This window comes from Paramisgurnus dabryanus, chromosome 8 (assembly GCF_030506205.2).
Source record: "Paramisgurnus dabryanus chromosome 8, PD_genome_1.1, whole genome shotgun sequence".
Lineage (NCBI taxonomy): Eukaryota > Metazoa > Chordata > Actinopteri > Cypriniformes > Cobitidae > Paramisgurnus > Paramisgurnus dabryanus.
Window position 1 is genome coordinate 4,161,642 of NC_133344.1, and position 20,711 is coordinate 4,182,352.

The following is a 20,711-nucleotide window of genomic DNA, read 5'->3' on the forward strand; positions in this document are numbered from 1 at the left end:
GAATGTGTGTGTGTGTGTGTGTGTGGTGTGTGTGTGTGTGTGTGTGTGTGTGTGTGTGTGTGTGTGTGTGTGTGTGTGTGTGTGTGTGAATGATTACCTTGATATTATTTCATTACAGATTCATAGTACATTTATTTCGTGCATTTGATTTCAACTGTAACATTTTCAGCATTTTAGGTAAGCAGTAGCTTAATGATATTCCTCACCTGATAAATGGCTATTAACAGTACTGCATTACTACAGTAAAAGTTTGATTTTAAGTGTGTTTGCGCCCCCCCCAAAAGTTTTTTTTAGCACCAGCCGCCACTGAACTTGAATCATTGTTTTTTTTAACAAGAATAACGTTATCAGACTTATTGAAAAGGGAAACTTATGGAGTCATTGTTTATTAGCTTTGAAGTGATGTACTTCACAAATTAGACTGACAACATGTGGAATGTAGCCTACTGCACAACGTTTTTATTCAATTTATATACATGACTGCCAGTGCTTGAACTGAGAGACCACTGACTGAGGTGAATGGGAAGGAGGGTTGGCTAGTGTCACTACACAGTGACCTGGGTCACCAGTACCAAAACTGTGGAGCGCGCTCTGCTGGACAAACAAGTACTTATATCATTCAAAAGCATTTCTTTGTTCTGTGAAAAACGTTCATATCTGCTGTATATCTGCGGCTTTTACACCAATACAGATATATCTGCGACATGCTCATATCGGTCGATAAAATCGGCAAAATTATAAATCGCTCGGGGGAGGGGCAGCAACAAGGGAAAGTGACTGGATGCGCTGTAGACGTAATCGCCAGCGCATCATATTATCATAATTAAGTGTGCTTGCAAAATTATTCCGCCCTAATTTTTGGCCAGCTCCTGTGACTAGGCCTTTTAACACAGAGACCCCATTCAAACTTTAAAATGTTCGAGCAGTGCCGGTCTAAGTTGCTTGAAAACATGATGTCACAAATCCATGTTGTTCTTCCGCCATATTGGATTGAACAGAAAACCTTAAAGATTTACAGGTCACAAATTTTGTCCAAACCTATGACACTGGCACTCACGATCCTTGGACCAAGCCTCACAAAAGTTACTAGAAGGATTTTTGATTTTCGGAAACATTTGCCCATCACAGCCCAAAAGATACCCATGGCGTAGTTGCCAAACAGGAAGTAGTTCATATCTCAGCTGAAAAAGTTTGAGAAACACTGCCTTAAATCATGCATGTGACTCCAAGTGTATTTAAACAGTCATGTCTTTGAGAAATTTAAAAGGAAGCAATGACACATTTAAAAACAGTTTGCCAGAAGACTGCGCTGTCATTTACATAATCTTTAGAGAAGAAGATAAATCTATATATCTAAATCGTATGCTTAGCTACTGTTAAACGGGAACAAAATATATTGCATTATGCTGTCAATCACTGAGTGAAATCTTTTCTTTTATCATACATTTCAGAGAAACATTTGGTACAAGCCTGTATACATTTCTGTGTGTGTGTGTGTCAGAAATGCTTTCACGTATTGAAACCAAACTTTGTACATAAACTTGGGACTCCAATGTGAGGATGCCCAAGATAAAAAAAACATTGCAGTAACATGTCTATATTTTGTTATTTTCACTTTAAAATATCCAGTTGAACCCTATGTAAATATAATAATTGCAATACGCCTTTACCACTAGATGGCAGCCTTTACGTCCAAGCGTGTTTAATTGCCTTCACACGTGACTAGGCAGAAACTACCATGACTGCATGATATTGAAAAACTATATATATTGTATATAGTATTATTTATATACAATATAGTATTATTTGATACTAAATCCGATGGAATATTAATATTTCACATATACGTTTATCCACAAAACTGCAAATGGATGTTATATTCTGAACGCTTGAAGCAACGTGATCTCTTCTGGAGAACGCGCAGTTTCACACTACAGGTAGGAATGATATGATTCAGACATCTAACGTTAAACTCTTTGACCCTTTCTTTCTTTTTTCAATGATATATTGCATGACAAGTTTAATTCCCTTTTTCATCAATGTAATACATTGTAAACGTATTAGTTTGTAAAGACGCGTGGGATCCACACTCGGCAGTATCGCGCCCTCGCGTAGCAGGGGCAGTGCTGAAATAGTGCCGCGATCATTTGGCGTCGGCTCTATGACAGCTGCATGGTTTAAATGATTGTGAATTGACACGAAAAAGTGTCACTTTACCTTAAATCATGCATTTGACGCCAAGTGTATTTAAACAGTCATGTCTTTGAGAAATTTAAAAGGAAGCAATGACACATTTAAAAATACAGTTTGCCAGAAGACTGCGCTGTCATTTACATAACCTTCAGAGTAGAAGATAAATCTATATCTAAATCGTATGCTGAGCTACTGTTGAACGGGAACACGATCGATTGCATTATGCTGTCAATCACTGAGTGTAATATTTTCTTTTATCGTAAATTTCAGAGAAACAGTTGTTACAAGCCTGTATAAATTCATCTGTGTGTGTGTGTGTGTGTGTGTGTGTGTGTGCGTGCGTGCGTGTGTGTGTGTGTCAGGAATGCTTTCACATATTGAAACCAAACTTTGTACATGAACTTGGGACTCCAATATGAGGATGCACAGGATTCTAAAATTTAAAAAACATTCTAAAATTTTACATTTCACAAATCACGTTAGTGACCGCACCAGAGCAAGCACACTTTTGCAGTTCCTCCGGAATTTCCCAGTTGCACCAGTGCGACCTTTAATAAAACGTAGTCGCATAGGCAGGAAACGTTTTATGCGACTACGTTTTATTAAAGGTCGCACTGGTGCAACTGGAGCCCTACCCATTATTCAAACATTGTAAATTATTTTCTGGGGAAAAGAATTGTAAAACTAACTAACTAAGTCAATGGGACAAACAGAAGAGACTCAGTTTTCATCAAAAATATCTAAAAATGTGTTGTAAAGACAATCGGAGCACTTGGGGGTTTAGAACAACATGGGTATAAGTGAACTATGAAATGGTTCCAGCAAGTTGTCTTCTTCAGGGCAAAGAAACACACACTGAGAATGTCAGCAATTTATAAGTTAAAACCACGCCCCTCGTTAGAAGCCATTCCATGAACAACTTTGAATTAAAAAATGGGATCGTCGATGCTGCCACGCCCCCATGTCACGTCCGTTCAGCTTCTTCATTCTGATGGTTGAAACACGTATAAGCCGTGATAAAGTACCCCGGTAAACCCACGGTTCAGACCGCATTACATAAGTATCACTGTGCCACTGTTGCTGCGTACTGATTAATGAAACTAAACACCACAGTCTTTAATCATATTTTCATTGTGTCTTTGCTGCATCTGTGTTGCTTGCGAAATGCGCTCTGTTGCAGCCACGCTTGATTCTGAGGAACTACTTTGTTTTGCAGAAGAGTAATATTTGTACTAATATAATTATAATTACACCTTGTTTGTGTTTTATTTTATGAAATCCTGCTATGCATATGAAGTAACTATTTTATAAACGCAATAAGCCCCGCAGAGCAGTGGGGTTACAGTATATTTTATAACAGCTAAGGGGGTTTTAGGCACGCTTCACATTGTGCCTGACAACGCCCCTTCGCTGATGTAAAATGCACTGGTAACCCACTGCTTCTTGGGGCTTATTGCTTTATTTTAGGGTGAACTATCCCTTTAAAAAAGACTTAATCTCATTCTAGAAGTGTCACCATATAATGCAAAAAGGATTGTGAAAGTCTCTGAAAATAAAAATAATAACAAAAATATTGCTTCTTTTGACAATTCCTACAAAATAGTGGAATACTCACAAATAATCATGCATTACATTATGTTTTGTCATTGATCACTAGTTATGTTGTCTCTATTTTAATAAAATATTAACAAAAATAATAAAACAAAATAGCTGGATATGTTTACAAATGTTGGTTTATTTGATGTGCAATGACCCAGCTGTAATAATAACAGGACTGACACCTGTTTATATGTGTGAATCTAGAAAAAGATACAGAATCTCAATTCTTCATCCTTCTTTGTGTAAATAAGAGTGAAAAGACAATTTAATTGTTTCATGTTTCTTTCAGATGTGAAGAGTGATTCATGTTTGGATATAGAAATAACATCCTCAACATCAAAAGAGCGACTGACAGCACAAACTCTTTCCTGCATCACCTGTGGAAAGACATTCAGCTCACAGAGACTTTTAGAGAGACATGAGAGAAAACACACAGAACAGAAACTCTTCACCAGATCTGAGATCAGCTTTACTACCTTACAAGAGAAGAAACTTCATTCAGAAGACCACAGAGAGAAGCAGCAGTTTCACTGTGAGCAGTGTGGGAGGATTTTTGTCTCGTCCTATAATCTAAATGTTCACATGAGAATACACCGTGGTGAAAAGCCTTTCAACTGCACTGAATGTGGAAATTACTTCAGAACCAAACAATATCTTAAAGTTCATCAAAGAGTTCACACAGGAGAAAAACCTTATGAGTGTCCTCACTGTGAGAAGAGATTTAGCCGTAAACGTGGTCTGAAGAGACATGTGCTTTCACACACCAATGAGAGACCGTATCAGTGCAGTGAATGTGACAAAACCTTTAGGGATTCACGCTCTTTAAAAAAACACCAGAATACTCACATTAAAGAGAAACTCCATCAGTGTTCACACTGTGATAAATGTTACGGCCATAAATATCAGCTGATAGTCCATGAGAGAGTTCATACTGGAGAAAAACCTTATCACTGTAGTGTCTGTGGGAAGAGTTTTAGTCAAAAAACTACATTACTATGTCACAAGAGAATTCATACAGGTGAAAAACCTTACAAATGCTATCAGTGTGACATGACATTTGCTTATTCAGGTCACTTCAAAGTCCATCAGAGAGTTCACACTGGAGAGAAACCCTACGTCTGCTCTCACTGTAGAAAGAGCTTTTCTAGTTCATCTAAATTCAGAGTTCATCAAAGAGTTCATACTGGAGAAAAACCTTATCACTGTAGTTTCTGTGGGAAGAGTTTTAGTCATCAAACTACATTACTATGTCACAAGAGACTTCATACAGGTGAAAAACCTTTTAAATGCTCTCAGTGTGACATGACATTTGCTTATTCAGGTCACTTCAAAGTCCATCAGAGAGTTCACACCGGAGAGAAACCTTACGTCTGCTCTCACTGTGGAAAGAGCTTTTCTAGTTCATCTCAATTCATAGTTCATCAGAGAGTTCATACTGGAGAGAAACCTCATCACTGTAATGTTTGTGGGAAGAGTTTTAGTCAAAAAACTACATTACTATCTCACAAGAGAATTCATACAGGTGAAAGACCTTACAAATGCTCTCAGTGTGACATGACGTTTGCCCAGTCAGGTTCCTTAAAATCCCATGAGAGAATTCATACTGGAGAGAAACCTCATCACTGTAGTGTCTGTGGGAAGAGTTTTAGTCAAGGGTCTTCATTACTAAAGCACAAGAGAGTTCATACAGGTGAAAAACCTTTCAAATGCTCTCAGTGTGACAAAATGTTTACTTGTTCAAGTAACTTAAGATACCATCAGAGAGTTCATACTGGAGAGAAACCTTATCACTGTAGTGTCTGTGGTAAGAGTTTTAGTCAAGGGTCTTCATTACTAAAGCACAAGAGAGTTCATACAGGTGAAAAACCTTTCAAATGCTCTCAGTGTGACAAGACGTTTGCTCAGTCAAGTCACTTACAAGCCCATCAGAGAGTTCATACTGGTGAGAAACCTTAAAGCTGAAGGTATACTAGGGGGATCTGCATGACGTCATTTTTGTCATTGGGAGAAAATGACCGTACGCGTACAATACGCGTTCAACAGCGCATGTGTGAGAAAATATTGAGATAGAACACCCCACTACAAACAATTAGGGCGCACTCACACTATCCAAACCAAACCGCGCTCGGGTGCGTTTGACCCCCAAAGCCTGGTTTGTTTGACTAGTGTGATCGCTCTGTTCCACGCTCGGGTGCGGATTGGTTAATCGCGCCGCGTCCGGGTTGCAGAGGTGGGCCGGAGCGCGGTTCACTTGGGCTCAGCACGGAAGGCTGTGGTGTGAGCGCTATCGCGCCTGAGCGTGATTCAAATGGTGAAGACATTCGTAATACTAACTCGATAGAAAAGCTAACCAAGCCAAAGTGAAGTGAGCTGACCCGACCTGACTCGCAAATCAGTGGGGCTCTGACGGCCTGGTAGAGTAATAATTTGAATGAGAAATCATTTGTATTGTGTACAGTCGTGGCCAAAGGTTTTGAGAATTACATAAATATTGGAAATTGGAAAAGTTGCTGCTTAAGTTTTTATAATAGCAATTTGCATATACTCCAGAATGTTGAATGAAGAGTGATCAGATGAATTGCATAGAATTGCATCATTTCAGTAATCGTCTTGTTAACTCAGGTGAGAATGTTGATGAGCACAAGGCTGGAGATCATTATGTCAGGCTGATTGGGTTAGAATGGCACACTTGACATGTTAAAAGGAGGATGATGCTTGAAATCATTGTTCTTCCATTGTGTACCATGGTGACCTGCAAAGAAACGCGTGCAGCCATCATTGCTTTGCATAAAAATGGCTTCACAGGCAAGGACCTTGTGCCTACTAAAATTGCACCCAAATCAACAATCTATAGAATCATCAAGAACTTCAAGGAAAGGGGTTCAATTCTTGTAAAGAATGCGTCAGGGCCTCCAAGAAAGTCCAGCAAGCACCAGGATCGTCTCCTAAAGAGGATTCAGCTGTGGGATTGAAGTGCCACCAGTGCAGAGCCTGCTCAGGAATGGCAGCAGGCAGGTGTGAACGCATCTGCACGCACAGTGAGGCGAAGACTTTTGGAAGATGGTCTGGTGTCAAGAAGGGCAGCAAAGAAGCCACTTCTCTCCAAAAATAAACCATCAGGGACAGATTGACCTTCTGCAGAAAGTATAGTGAATGGACTCCTGAGGACTAGGGCAAAGTCATTTTCTCAGATGAAGCCCCTTTCCGTCTGTTTGGGGCATCTGGAAAAAGGCTTGTCAGGAGAAGAAAAGGTGAGCGCTACCATCAGTCCTGTGTCATGCCAACAGGAAAGCATCCTAAAACCATTCATGTGTGCATTTGCTTTTCATCCAAGGGAGTAGGCTCACTCACAATTCTTCCCAAAAACACAGCCATGAATAAAGAATGGTACCAAAATACCCTCCAACAGCAACTTCTTCCAACAATCCAACAACAGTTTGGTGAAGAACAATGCATTTTCCAGCACGATGGAGCACCGTGCCATAAGGCAAAAGTGATAACTAAGTGGCTTGGGGACCAGAACATTGAAATTTGGGGTCCAAGGCCTGGAAACTTCCCAGATCTTAATCCCATTGAGAACTTGTGGTCAATCCTCAAGAGGCGGGTGGACAAACAAAAACCCACTAATTCTGACAAACTCCAAGAAGGGATTATGAAAGAATGAGTTGCTATCAGTCAGGATTTGGCCCCGAAGTTGATTGAGAGTATGCCCAGTCGAATTGCAGAGGTCCTGAAAAAGAACGGCCAACACTGCAAATACTGACTCTTTTCATAAATGTCATGTAATTGTCGATAAAAGCCTTTGAAACGTATGAAGTGCTTGTAATTATATTTCAGTACATCATAGAAACAACTGAAACAAAGATCTTAAAACAGTTTAGCAGCAAACTTTGTGAAAACTAATATTGTATACTTAAATACTTATGTAATTCTCAAAACTTTTGGCCACGACTGTACATGTTCAACACGGGTAGCTGAGTATGCTTTGAAAGCTGTCCGTGAGCCGGACACGGAAAAAAGTATACCCGGCCGTTAAGTCTGCTCTCACTGTGGAATAAGCTTCTCTAATCCATTTCAATTCAGAGATCATCAAAGAGTTCATACTGGAGAGAAACCAAAAAGGCAGGGGTATACCTTTTTTTGCGTCCGGCTTGCATGCGTTCGCGCAGCTTTCCAAGTATACTCCCCGCGGCTACACGCGGATGGCCGCGTTTGACACTATACGCAATACAAATGATTTCTTATTCAAATTATTACTCTACCAGGCCATCAGGGCAGCACTGATTTGGCGACATTTACAGTACATTAAAACATTAGGATAGGTGAAGAAAAGTAACCGATCCACCATTGCACACACAGTTTAGAACAAACAAGACAACAAAGAACAGGAATCAAACATTATGATAACAAACATGCTCCACAGCTTTCTCTTCTTGGAAGAAGTAAAAGTTAAAGAAGAAAAACGATAGTGTGTGTGCAAATGCCGTCTATTTCCTTTGTATAATTGTTTGTAGTGGAGTATCCTGTCTAAGGCTATGTCCACACGAAGCCGGTGCATTCCCTATCCGATCATTTTTTTCCTTGCTCTAAAAAAATAATCTGTAAACACGAAACCACTGAAACCGACTGAAAGCGGTGTAGTATATATGCCGGACCAGTATGTGGCACTGTAATTCTGCCACAGATATACACTATACACGGAGAAGAAGACTTTGAGCATGCACATAACCAACGTATGGTGTTGTCCATTATCGCTTGTTGGTCACCACAATTGCATAGAAGCAATAGATTTTTCTGTAATAAAGCTAGTAGGCTTTAGTAGCTTCTGTAGCACGAACACAATCACATATTCCGCCGTTATTGTTGTTGCTGTTAAGTGTGACGCTTCCGACACGTGATGTGATGACGTTTTCGCTTCACAAAATATACGGATTGGCTGTACAGACGAAACCGCAAGGGTGTCGGTTTCAGATTTATCCACTTTAGGACCCGGTTTAAAAAAATAGCGGATTCAGTCTCCCAAAACGCTGGATCCGTGTGGATGAAACTCCAATACAATAACAAATTTATACGTATACAGTGATACGCGTCTCCGTGTGGACAGCCCCTAAATATTTCCTGTTGTACGCGGACTGTATGCGCACTGTCCGCGCGGCCTCAAATTTTGGGCTGCACGCGGATGGCCCGCGTGGCCGACCACGGACCCTCCTGATGACGAAAATTAAGTCCCTAGTATACTTTCGGCTTAACACCGTAGTGTCTGTGGGAAGAGTTAATCAACAGTCAAACTTTGTATAGCACCAGTGACCTTAATAAGGTTATGACACCAAAAACTGTTTTAACTATTATTAAATAGTAACTAAACCCTAAACCAACTTTTTTTAGTTAATGATCAATAAGAATGGGGCTTTTTTTAGTGCTGTTCTTTGATTTGAGTAACTTTTTTCACATTTGGGTATAAAGTGTTTAAATACTACAATATATGGTGTAAAAATGCCTGACTGCTGCCCTCCTCAGGTCGATCGGTGGCTACTGAAGTTGAATTTTCCTATTGGATGTTGCGGTACTACGTGACATAAGCTGTACGGTGTGACATAAGCAGGTTCAAGCTCGCCTCGCCCTTGTTACGATCTCACCACACCCTTGGCAAAATTCTCCATTTTAGAGGCTGACCGCAGCAGCCCCCAAATCAGCCCTGCCCTCGGTTCGTCCCCTCTATCTCCATTGGGGTCTGCACACTTTTCTTGCATTTTTCAAATATTGCCAGTGGGTGGAGTCAGGCTCTGACCTGGGGCCGGTGGCACCAGCCGGACGTAAAAATATTGGGTGTAAGTCCTATGTCGGGCTTAGCTACGTCCGACATTGTGAAAAATATTTACGCCTGTTGCACCATCTGAAACTATGACCAGACGCAGCTACGCCCAGTGTAGATGATGCATATCCCCACGTTTGTGTTTAACAGTGATATTTAAAGCTGTTCGCGTTTACTATGGCAAAATGGTACACTAATAGATGACATATGTAAGCTTTACCCATGTTTACCAGTGCACTCTACCTCAAGATGCGTGCGTGCAGACCCATCAAACACATTATAACAGCTCTAGTTTCAAACAAAATTAAATCAAAGCTTTTAATAAGTTCTCTACAGTGTCTTTGTAAGTATTCATGTATTTTATTATATAATTTATTGGCGGTCTCTCTACCATGCATGAAAAGCACATTGTGTATCCTGTGCATGTGCCAATGTCTTGTCACATTTCATTATTTCTATTTTTACCATAGAAGCAAAGTCAATACTTTATACTTACTCCTACCCTTGACTAGACATAAGTTTAAAGGTGCAGTGTGTATATTTTAGCGGTATCTAGTGAGATGTTGAATTGAAACCAATGGCTCAGTCTGCCGTTCACCAGAACGCATAGAGAAGCTATGGTAGTCGCCAAAGGACAAACATGTTGTTGTCTAAGACAAAATAAAAATGTGCTTTGTAGAGCAGTTTGTTCGTTTAGTGCTACTGTAGAAACATGGCGGCACAAAATGGCGACTTCCATGTGAGGGGACCCCCTGTGTATGTAGATAAAATCGGCTCATTGTAAGGTAATAAACACATAACTGATCATTATGTAAGGTCTTTATACACCACTGATATAGTGGTGTATATTATATTGCATTTCTGTCAAGAGATCCTTCACAAATGAAATAAAACAGTTCTGTTCAGGTTTGTCGGATTGATCTAACAGTTCTGTATTTTGGAGGTAAGGTGCCAAGCTGGTAAAGAGTGTATGTGTTTGTGAGCAAACATAATGTTCATAACTATATACAATAGTGTGAATTCATGATGTTTTTCATATTTTATTTACACATTTATCATTATCTCTTTTATAAACTATTTTTATGTGTCAAACTTGTTTATTTTATATTGTGTGCTGTGTACTGTTTTCAAAGTTTTAATGTCATGGGACCACATTCATTTAAGAAAGTCTTTGTTCAGATCATTTAGTAAATGCTTTGTTCATTTTTACAATGATTATGTCTCCTGACTTCTGCTATAGGCCTATTATAGGGCTGGAAAATTAAAGTTTACATAATTATTCAGTATTTTGTCAGTCTTTTTATTCTTTCTAGGAAAGTTAAAGGAGCTGTTATTGCATTGAGAGCATCTTGACCAGATGCCAGTGTGATATGTTAGCACAATAGAAATTAACTGCAAGAGAGTGTAGAGATGAGTAAAGACTGCCGAGAGGAACACCACTATATTTTGAGTATATTTTGCATACTTGACAAGTTTGTCACACGTTCACTGCACAGACACCATATATTGTAAAACAGGTTTCTTTTTACTTTATTAGTATTTTAATGACAATCACAGTTGAATGTAATGTTGTAATAAAAAAGGAAGAATGTCATTGTAGGTATCTAGATGAAAATAAAGGCTTTAAACTTCAACTGCACTTTTAATTTTCACATTCAAGAAAGAATCATTTAAAATATTATTTTTAGTTCCTTTAAAAAATTTGTTTATTTTACGGGAGAAAATGAAACTGGAGAATTCATAATCTTAAAACAGAAGTTATATGATAAAAATAGAAAATAACAACCTTCCAGGGATGATTTGGATGACCAGGGTTATATTTTTATATAAACAAATGGCAATCAAAACAGCTTTACTGCATGTTTATTTTTCATAAGGGAGGATATAAGTAAACCTAATTTTGAATTAAGGTCATATATATAGACCCTTTTACTGTTTGTACACAATGATGACGTGGCAGCGTATGCGCGCGCATTTAGGCAACGGAAGTATCGTAAGAATCAACAGTGAAGCAACACAAACAGTAAGTTATTTTAAAAAAATGGACTTTATCAACATTTTCAACACAGCTACCAGATCCGTGTACTATAGTGGAGTGGATAAAAGACGTTAGCAGATGGCCAAAAATAAAGTTGCCAGATACATATATACGTATATTAGTATATTATATTAGTGCAACCAAACGCAACAACGGGACATTTTGATGTTGAGAAACCGTTTTAATAAACTTTCTGAGTTGCTACCACGTTAGAACCAATGGGGAATAACACCACTTCTGTTGCCCAAATGCGCGCGCAGGCTATTTGATCACGTGAGCTGTAAAAGGGTCTATATACACTTTTATGCGAATGTCATATGCCTACCAGTGCTTCACACTCCAGTCCAGTTGGTGGCGGTAAATGCACCATAAGTTGGTTTGCCATCCGCCATAAAAAAGTCAATAGAAGAAGAAAGAGTGCGCGTGTGATGTGTTTGTGTATCCTCCGTGTTTTTCTCTCTTGCGTGTTTCATTGAGTGTAAACGAAGTATTGTCTCGGTGTATTTTAGTGTTAAGAGGATGCAGGACACTACAGTGTGTGACAGTAAACAGAGCTTACAGGAGGATCAAACTTCTCAGAAGTCTCTGGATTCTGTCTGTAACGCTGGAGAACAGCAGCAGATCTTGCAGACCAAACTGAAGATGTGTTCAGCGAACCTCATGATGAAGATTAAAACTGAACCCACAGAAATCACAACTGAACCCACAGAAATCAAAGCTGAACCCACAGAAATCAAAGCTGAACCCACAGAAATCAAAGCTGAACACACAGCCGAGGAAGATGCTGATTATGTTCCATCAGGTATGTGTTTTTACACTTTTAACTGCCATGTGAGCACCTGTTTTGGGTTTTCAGTCACAAACTCACTAATCAAAAGACCCAAAAATATACAAAGGAGTTTAGGTTATATTTAATAAGCTACTTATTGAGGAGAATGCATGTTGGCTTAGTTCACCCCAAAATGAACATTTTTATCATAAATCTTACCCCTGTGTCGTCCTAAACCACAAGTGCTTCGATTCTCTTCAGAACACATTTCAGATATTTTTGATGAAAACCGAGAGCCCAGCAAACACAGAACGCTCCCATATGTTTTTTTTTAACCAAAACCTCCCTGCTAAAAAAATTATAGAAATCATCACAGAAATTATATTGGATTTAATAGTTTATTATAGGTTGTAATGTAAACTATAATGGTCTCTTCTGGTATGTGTTGGGTTATGGGATCATTTTTGTGCCAATAAAAATGAATGCAAATTTCAAGAAACGAACGAACATGTGAAATGAGAATAAAGAAAACCCAGCTAACAATTTTTGGTTCCCAAAACGTTCCCCTAATGTTAGTTTTTAGTTCCCATAATGTTATTTTTTTAAAGGACAAGTTCTGTATTTTACGCTTAAAGCCCTGTTTTCAGATTGTTTTTTGATGAAATAGAACGGTTTTGACTGAAATTTGGACATAGGATGCTGGCTCGAGAATTTTCGGTTTCTGTTGTATCAGGACCCACCTTCACAAGGGCTACATAGGTGCACTGGAACAATCCCTCCTTAAATGCATTAAACTTTTGTTTACAAAGACGTGAAACTCACCAAGTGGTCAGGGGTGTTCATTGATATGATCACACAAAAATTGCTGCAAAAGATGCTTTCCAACAGGTCAGGTTGTAAACTTGTGGACCTATCTTTCCAAACGCCTCACACCCATACATTCTTCCATTGAGAGCTTGAATAAGACACTCCAGCCCAGTTGGTGGCGATAATCCGCCTTTGCGAATTGGAGGAATACAAACAACGTTCCCGGCACGGACATAGGCGGAAATCCTAGGGGGGGTGTCGGGGGTCAGGACCCTCCTTTTTTGAGGGTTGTCCCCCCTAAAATATCATTAAATTATGTGTATTGTCAATAATTTAATGATTTATAATACTTAAAATAGTTGTGTAAGAAGTAAAACAATACAAATGCAAACGGAGCAACAACAAAAAACGTTTTAAACACTTTTATTCCCCCCTCCCTTGCCTCACAGTGGTTTGGTCCACTGCCAGCGCAGTGTTACAGATGTGTACGGAGCCGATGCGTTAATCAGCTATATACCTACTAGGGAGTAGGGATGGGCATAATTAATCAACGATCGATAATTGATTGTTAAGAATTTCGTCAATCACATTAATTTGTTACCAATTAATCTAACTCCTGTTTCACAAATACTCCGTATGCAGTGCTTTTGCGTTTGCGTATGTGTGCGGACGAATCCGTCAAGCACCCTTTGCAGCACGCTGCTGACCGCTTATTTTGCATATAAAACGTTCATGTGATTGACACTTTCTGTGGACACTTTTCCGCATAAACAATAGAACAAAGCATAATTTTTTCCCCCACAAAACAATATATTTTAGATATTATTTGACAGTCTAGTAAGTGTGGATTAAAGATGTTTAAAATCTCTAGCCTGGTGGTCAGGATCTGAATGGATCAAATCAGCAGTTCTGCAATGATTTATTTATCTCCACATATATCATAAATAAAAATAAGCAGAGTAACTTTGCAAGTCTACCCTTCCACATTATATATTTCCTACTATGTATGTATATGATTTCCAAATAATAAACGAGAGTATTCAATGACAAAAAGCGTCTCATATGGAAATAAATCATCACAATAATATTATTTCTCAAAACTTGACAAAAATAAGCAACTGTATTCCTACAGTTATTCAAAGATGCACACATTATTCCGCATATAATTTGAATATTATACAAACGTATTCATATAACGGCACGTCTCATATAGAGGTCGACCGATATGGCTTTTTCTCTGGCCGATGGCGATATTTAGAAATCAGAGCAGCCGATGGACGATATGTTTGGCCGATTTTCTATATGTACATAATAATCAAAATGTTCTCATCATTAGCAGATATTTTAAATGTAAAAATGTCACTATTTAAGGTAAAGTATTTAAAAAAAATTATGACTGGTCTTTCTGAAGAGTTTTACAACCTCCTTCACCATGCATTTATCAGACACAGATATTACCTGACACTCTGCTGTCATCATCTTTGATCAGTTTTTTACCATGGCTTTTATTGCTTTGTAGGATAAAATCCTTATTTGGTAGACCTGATAAATTATTTATTCATCATAAAGTTAACATAGTAAATGTCTATGTTTTTTAGTTGAGACAAATTTAGGGCAAATCTTTCTAAACACATTTACATTCTCCTTTCTGAGGCGCTATAAGTGACTGATTGTGCTGACAGTGACATCTTGTGAGTTTAGTGTTGGGACAGATCTGTTGTTTCAACCGTTCATTCAAACGAATCCGTTCAAATAAGTCAGTTCGCGAATTGGACGCATTGTGTTGTAATCCAGGCTGAGCAGCGCAAAACTGTAAACAAATGGCGCTTTTCCATTGCATAGTACCCCACGGTTTAGTTTAGTTTGGGTCGGGTCAGCTTACTTTTGGGAGCTTTTCCATTGGGTGCAGTACGTAGTACCCGATACTTTTTTTCGTACCACCTCGGTTGGGGTTCCAAGCGACCCGAGCTGATACCAAACGTGACGCGAAAACACTGTAGATCACTGATTGGTCTGAGAGAAGCGTCATCGCTATAATGTAAATATTAGCTTTAGCTTACTGCTAGCTTGCGCTGTCTCAAGCAAACATGTTGTTATCTGTGTTCTGCTATAAGTTTCCAAACACCCTTTTAGCGATGAAAAACATCCACAGGTTGAGAATCCGGGAGACCATAACAGTTTTTTCCAGACTTGCAGTTTGTGGCGGCACATTCGCGACGAGCACGTCCGCATTATTATGCTTAAATGCAACTTGAATGAGGCTCAACGGAGCGCCGTCGACTGACGCCACGGGTCGGGTGTTTGAACAGAAACTGTCATGTGAGACAGAGGTAGTTATAAACGCGATGTGCAAACATCTATGTGGTGGCCAATTTTAATTTTGTGGCAGACTGAGAAATAAATGAATGTATGGGAATGTACAACAACGCTCTCACGTGTATGATGTCACAGCAGTAGGCAGCGTAAATATAACGACACGCCTATAATCCCTCCCACTCCGAAGTGATACTAAACTCGATGGAAAAGCTAACCACACCAAAGTGAGGTGAGCTGACCCGACCCAAACTAAACTAAACCGTGGGTTACTATGCAATGGAAAAGCGCCAAAAGTGTTACTGTAACTATACGTAAAACATTTCCTAGGTGGATATGATTTGGTCTTCCGACCTTTTGCTATCGAGTCAGTTTTGTTTTGAGTAATAAAAGCAGGGAGACAGTTTAAAGACAGAAAGCGTGCATGCGCGGCTCTGCTCTCTCTATCACGCAAACAAAGATCATCATCACTCATTAGTCACATGAAATGAGCCTAATCTTTGCACGGACAGTGCACCGCCAGACATAAGCCCGTTGTGCTGTTGTACTGGCTGCTTAATTTGCGCGATCCCGCCATCGTTTCCTAAAGCTGTTTGTGAACAAGGCACGGCTGCACACACACGAGAGCGATCTGCTTGCAGCAAGAGGCAGCGTCACAAGTTTTACAACAACGCTTAGGTGCCAGCAGATGCGCCTGCCTATTAATCGGCCTAATTTTGCAGCAAAATCGGTCAAAGCCGATTTTTTAAAAATATGCCAAAAATCGGCCAATTAATCAGCCGGTCGATAAATCGGTCGACCTCTAGTGTCATATGGCAAATAAATATCCTCACATTAACATAACAGCATAATGAAATGAATAAACAGACAATGAAACAGGATTGAAATTTAAATTGTATTATTGTTACCGGAAAAAAAGCAATATTACTAAAATAATCTCTGAGGTAAATGCGTCAAAAACGCTGTTAACCGCACAATAAGTCTAAACTAGATAGAAAAGTTTGAAGACAAACTTTATGTTGGCTTGACAAAGCCTAGCCTGAATGTTTAAAACAGATTGAGAGAAATTTAAAACAAGTTTAGTTTAGTATTATAACTTTCCGTAAACATGATACCAAAAGTTACCATGTTAGCATGTTTAGCACTAAGTTAGCATGATGCTAACATTAATTAGCATGAAGCTAGCATGATGATAACATGAATTAGCATGAAGCTAACATGATGCTAACATGAATTAGCATGAAGCTAACATGAATTAGCATGAAGCTAACATGATGCTAACATGAAATAACATGAAGCTAACATGATGCTAACATGAATTAACATGAAGCTAGCATGATGCTAACATGAATTAGCATGAAGCTAGCATGATGCTAACATGAATTAACATGAAGCTAACATGATGCTAACATGAATTAGCATGAAGCTAGCATGATGCTAACATGAATTAGCATGAAGCTAGCATGACTTAGCATGAAGCTAGCATGATGCTAACATGAATTAGCATGAAGCTAACATGAATTAGCATGAAGCTAACATGAATTAGCATGAAGCTAACATGAATTAGCATGAAGCTAACATGAATTAGCATGAAGCTAACATGAATTAGCATGAAGCTAGCATGATGCTAACATGAATTAGCATGAAGCTAGCATGATGCTAACATGAATTAGTATGAAGCTAGCATGATGCTAACATGAATTAGCATGAAGATAGCATGATGCTAACATGAATAAGCATGAAGCTAGCATGATGCTAACATGAATTAGCATGAAGCTAGCATGATGCTAGCATGATTAGCATGAAGCTAGCATGATGTTAGCATGATTAGCAGGAAGCTAACATCATGTTAGCATGATTAGCATGAAGCTAACATGATGCTAACATGAATTAGCATGAAGCTAGCACGATGCTAACATGAATTAGCATGAAGCTAGCACGATGCTAACATGAATTGGCATGAAGCTAGCACGATGCTAACATGAATTAGCATGAAGCTAGCACGATGCTAACATGAATTAGCATGAAGCTAGCACGATGCTAACATGAATTAGCATGAAGCTAGCACGATGCTAACATGAATTAGCATGAAGCTAGCACGATGCTAACATGAATTAGCATGAAGCTAGCACGATGCTAACATGAATTAGCATGAAGCTAGCACGAAGCTAACATGAATTAGCATGAAGCTAGCACGAAGCTAACATGAATTAGCATGAAGCTAGCACGATGTTAACATGAATTAGCATGAAGCTAGCACGATGCTAACATGAATTAGCATGAAGCTAGCACGATGCTAACATGAATTAGCATGAAGCTAGCATGAAGCTAACATGAATTAGCATGAAGCTAGCACGATGTTAATATGAATTAGCATGAAGCTAGCACGATGCTAACATGAATTAACATGAAGCTAGCATGATGCTAACATGATTTAGCATGAAGTTAGCAAGATTTATTATGAAATTAGCATAAAGCTAGCACGAAACTAGCATGAAGCTAGTATGACTTAGCATGGAGCTAGCATAAGGCTAACATGACCAAAAGACCCAACCCCCATGTCTCTATGATGTTCGGATCCAGAGATATAAGGCTTTGTTTATTATGTTGCTAGGGTGCTCATATTTGGTTGTTAGGGGCGTGGCTTAATACCTCAATAAGAATCCAAAGAGACTGATTGGATGTCTGAGTAAAATAAGCCCACCCCCATGTCTCTGTGACACTGTGATGCAAAGATATCCATCTGGGCATTTTATAATGGCAGTCTATGGAAGATGTTGCTAGGGTGCCCAAAATGGTTGCTAGGGGCGTGGCTTAATAGCTCTGGGGTGATCCTAAGAGACTGATTGGATGACTGAGTAAAATGAGCCCACCCCCATGTCTCTACGACACTCTAAAGTGAAGATATTCCATCTGGGACGCTTTTATTCCCTTATATGGGCATGTTCCCTGCCCCATTATAAGTCAATGGGGAAATTTGGGTGGCCCTTACGCCCCAGGGGTGAAACTTACACCCCAATGTGAGGCATGTTCTTACAGAGCCTGCCAGCCTCTTCAAATGTGGTAACCCAGAAGTTTCTACAAATTTCTCGCTCGCAGCTATGACCCGTCAAAGTTTGTCGCAATGTTAAGTCAATGGAAAATTTGGGGTGTTTGAGCGCCCCGTTTAGGAATTCGGTAGGTCCCATCAGTTAGAAAAGATATAGCATAAATCTACGTACCAGTCTTAAAAGTTTTGTAAAATTTTGTGGGTGTAGCTTGAAAGCTCTAGGAGGAGTTACAGTTAGAAAAAGTGTGGACCAGAATAATAATAATAACTAGATAGGTACATTTCCTGAAGAAAATGTGAGTGGTGCTTGCCGTGGCAAATTTCGGGGGACAATTTATGATTATACTCCAAGCCAAAAGTAAAACGGTCCAACCCCTGTGTCTCTACGATGTTCTGATGCAGAGATATAAGGCTTTGTTTACTCTGTTGCTAGGGTACTGTATTTGGTTGCTAGGGGCGTGGCTTGGGAGTGGCCAATGATGTGGCCAGTGATTACACTTCAAGTCACAAGTAAAACGGTCCAACCCCCATGTCTCTACAATGTTCTGAAGGCGAGATATAAGGCTTTGTTTACTCTGTTGCTAGGGTAATGTATTTGGTTGCTAGGGAAAAAATGGCATCCACTCTCCGAGTCATGAGTCAAACGGTCCAACCCCTGTGTCTCTACGATGTTCTGATGCGGAGATATAAGGCTTTGTTTACTCTGTTGCTAGGGTACTGTATTTGGTTGCTAAGGAAAAAAATGGCATCCACTAGTGATTACCCTCCGAGTCACAAGTCAAACGATCCAACCCCCGTGTCTCTACGATGTTCTGATGAGGAGATATAAGGCTTTGTTTACTCTGTTGCTAGGGTACTGTATTTGGTTGCTAGGGAAAAAAATGGCATCCACTAGTGATTACCCTCCGAGTCACGAGTCAAACGGTCCAAACCCCGTGTCTCTACGATGTTCTGATGCGGAGATATAAGGCTTTGTTTACTCTGTTGCTAGGGTACTGTATTTGGTTGCTAGGGAAAAAATTGCATCCACTAGTGATTACCCTCCGAGTCATGAGTCAAACGGTCCAACCCCCGTGTCTCTACGATGTTCTGATGCTGAGATATAAGGCTTTGTTTACTCTGTTGCTAGGGTACTGTATTTGGTTGCTAGGGAAAAAATGGCATCCCATAGTGATTACACTCTGAGTCACGGGTCAAACGGTCCAACCCCCGTGTCTCTACGATGTTCTGATGCTGAGATATAAGGCTTTGTTTACTCTGTTGCTAGGGTACTGTATTTGGTTGCTAGGGAAAAAATTGGCATCCCATAGTGATTACACTCTGAGTCACGAGTCAAACGGTCCAACCCCCGTGTCTCTACGATGTTCTGATGCTGAGATATAAGGCTTTGTTTACTCTGTTGCTAGGGTACTGTATTTGGTTGCTAGGGAAAAAAATGGCATCCCATAATGATTACACTTTGAGTCACGAGTCAAACGGTCCAAACCCCGTGTCTCTACGATGTTCTGATGCGGAGATATAAGGCTTTGTTTACTCTGTTGCTAGGGTACTGTATTTGGTTGCTAGGGAAAAAATTGCATCCACTAGTGATTACCCTCCGAGTCATGAGTCAAACGGTCCAACCCCCGTGTCTCTACGATGTTCTGATGCTGAGATATAAGGCTTTGTTTACTCTGTTGCTAGGGTACTGTATTTGGTTGCTAGGGAAAAAATGGCATCCCATAGTGATTACACTCTGAGTCACGGGTCAAACGGTCCAACCCCCGTGTCTCTACGATGTTCTGATGCTGAGATATAAGGCTTTGTTTACTCTGTTGCTAGGGTACTGTATTTGGTTGCTAGGGAAAAAATTGGCATCCCATAGTGATTACACTCTGAGTCACGAGTCAAACGGTCCAACCCCCTTGTCTCTACGATGTTCTGATGCGGAGATATAAGGCTTTGTTTACTCTGTTGCTAGGGTACTGTATTTGGTTGCTAGGGAAAAAATTGGCATCCCATAATGATTACACTCTGAGTCACGAGTCAAACGGTCCAACCCCCGTGTCTCTACGATGTTCTGATGCGGAGATATAAGGCTTTGTTTACTCTGTTGCTAGGGTACTGTATTTGGTTGCTAGGGAAAAAATGG

The 20,711-nt window shown here is 39.7% G+C and overlaps 1 protein-coding gene across 2 annotated transcripts in view; it reads left to right on the forward strand.

Moving 5' to 3' along the window:
* LOC135771678 (uncharacterized) overlaps nt 1–11,238 on the forward strand; it is a 67,235-nt gene extending 55,997 nt beyond the window's left edge. For both annotated transcript variants that reach the window (XM_065282023.1, XM_065282024.2), the window contains one exon: nt 4,082–11,238. In XM_065282023.1, the coding sequence (XP_065138095.1) occupies nt 4,082–5,748 (1,667 nt within the window). In that variant the 3' untranslated portion in view covers nt 5,749–11,238. The remainder of the gene's footprint in view (nt 1–4,081) is intronic.
* The last annotated feature ends 9,473 nt before the right edge of the window (nt 11,239–20,711 follow it).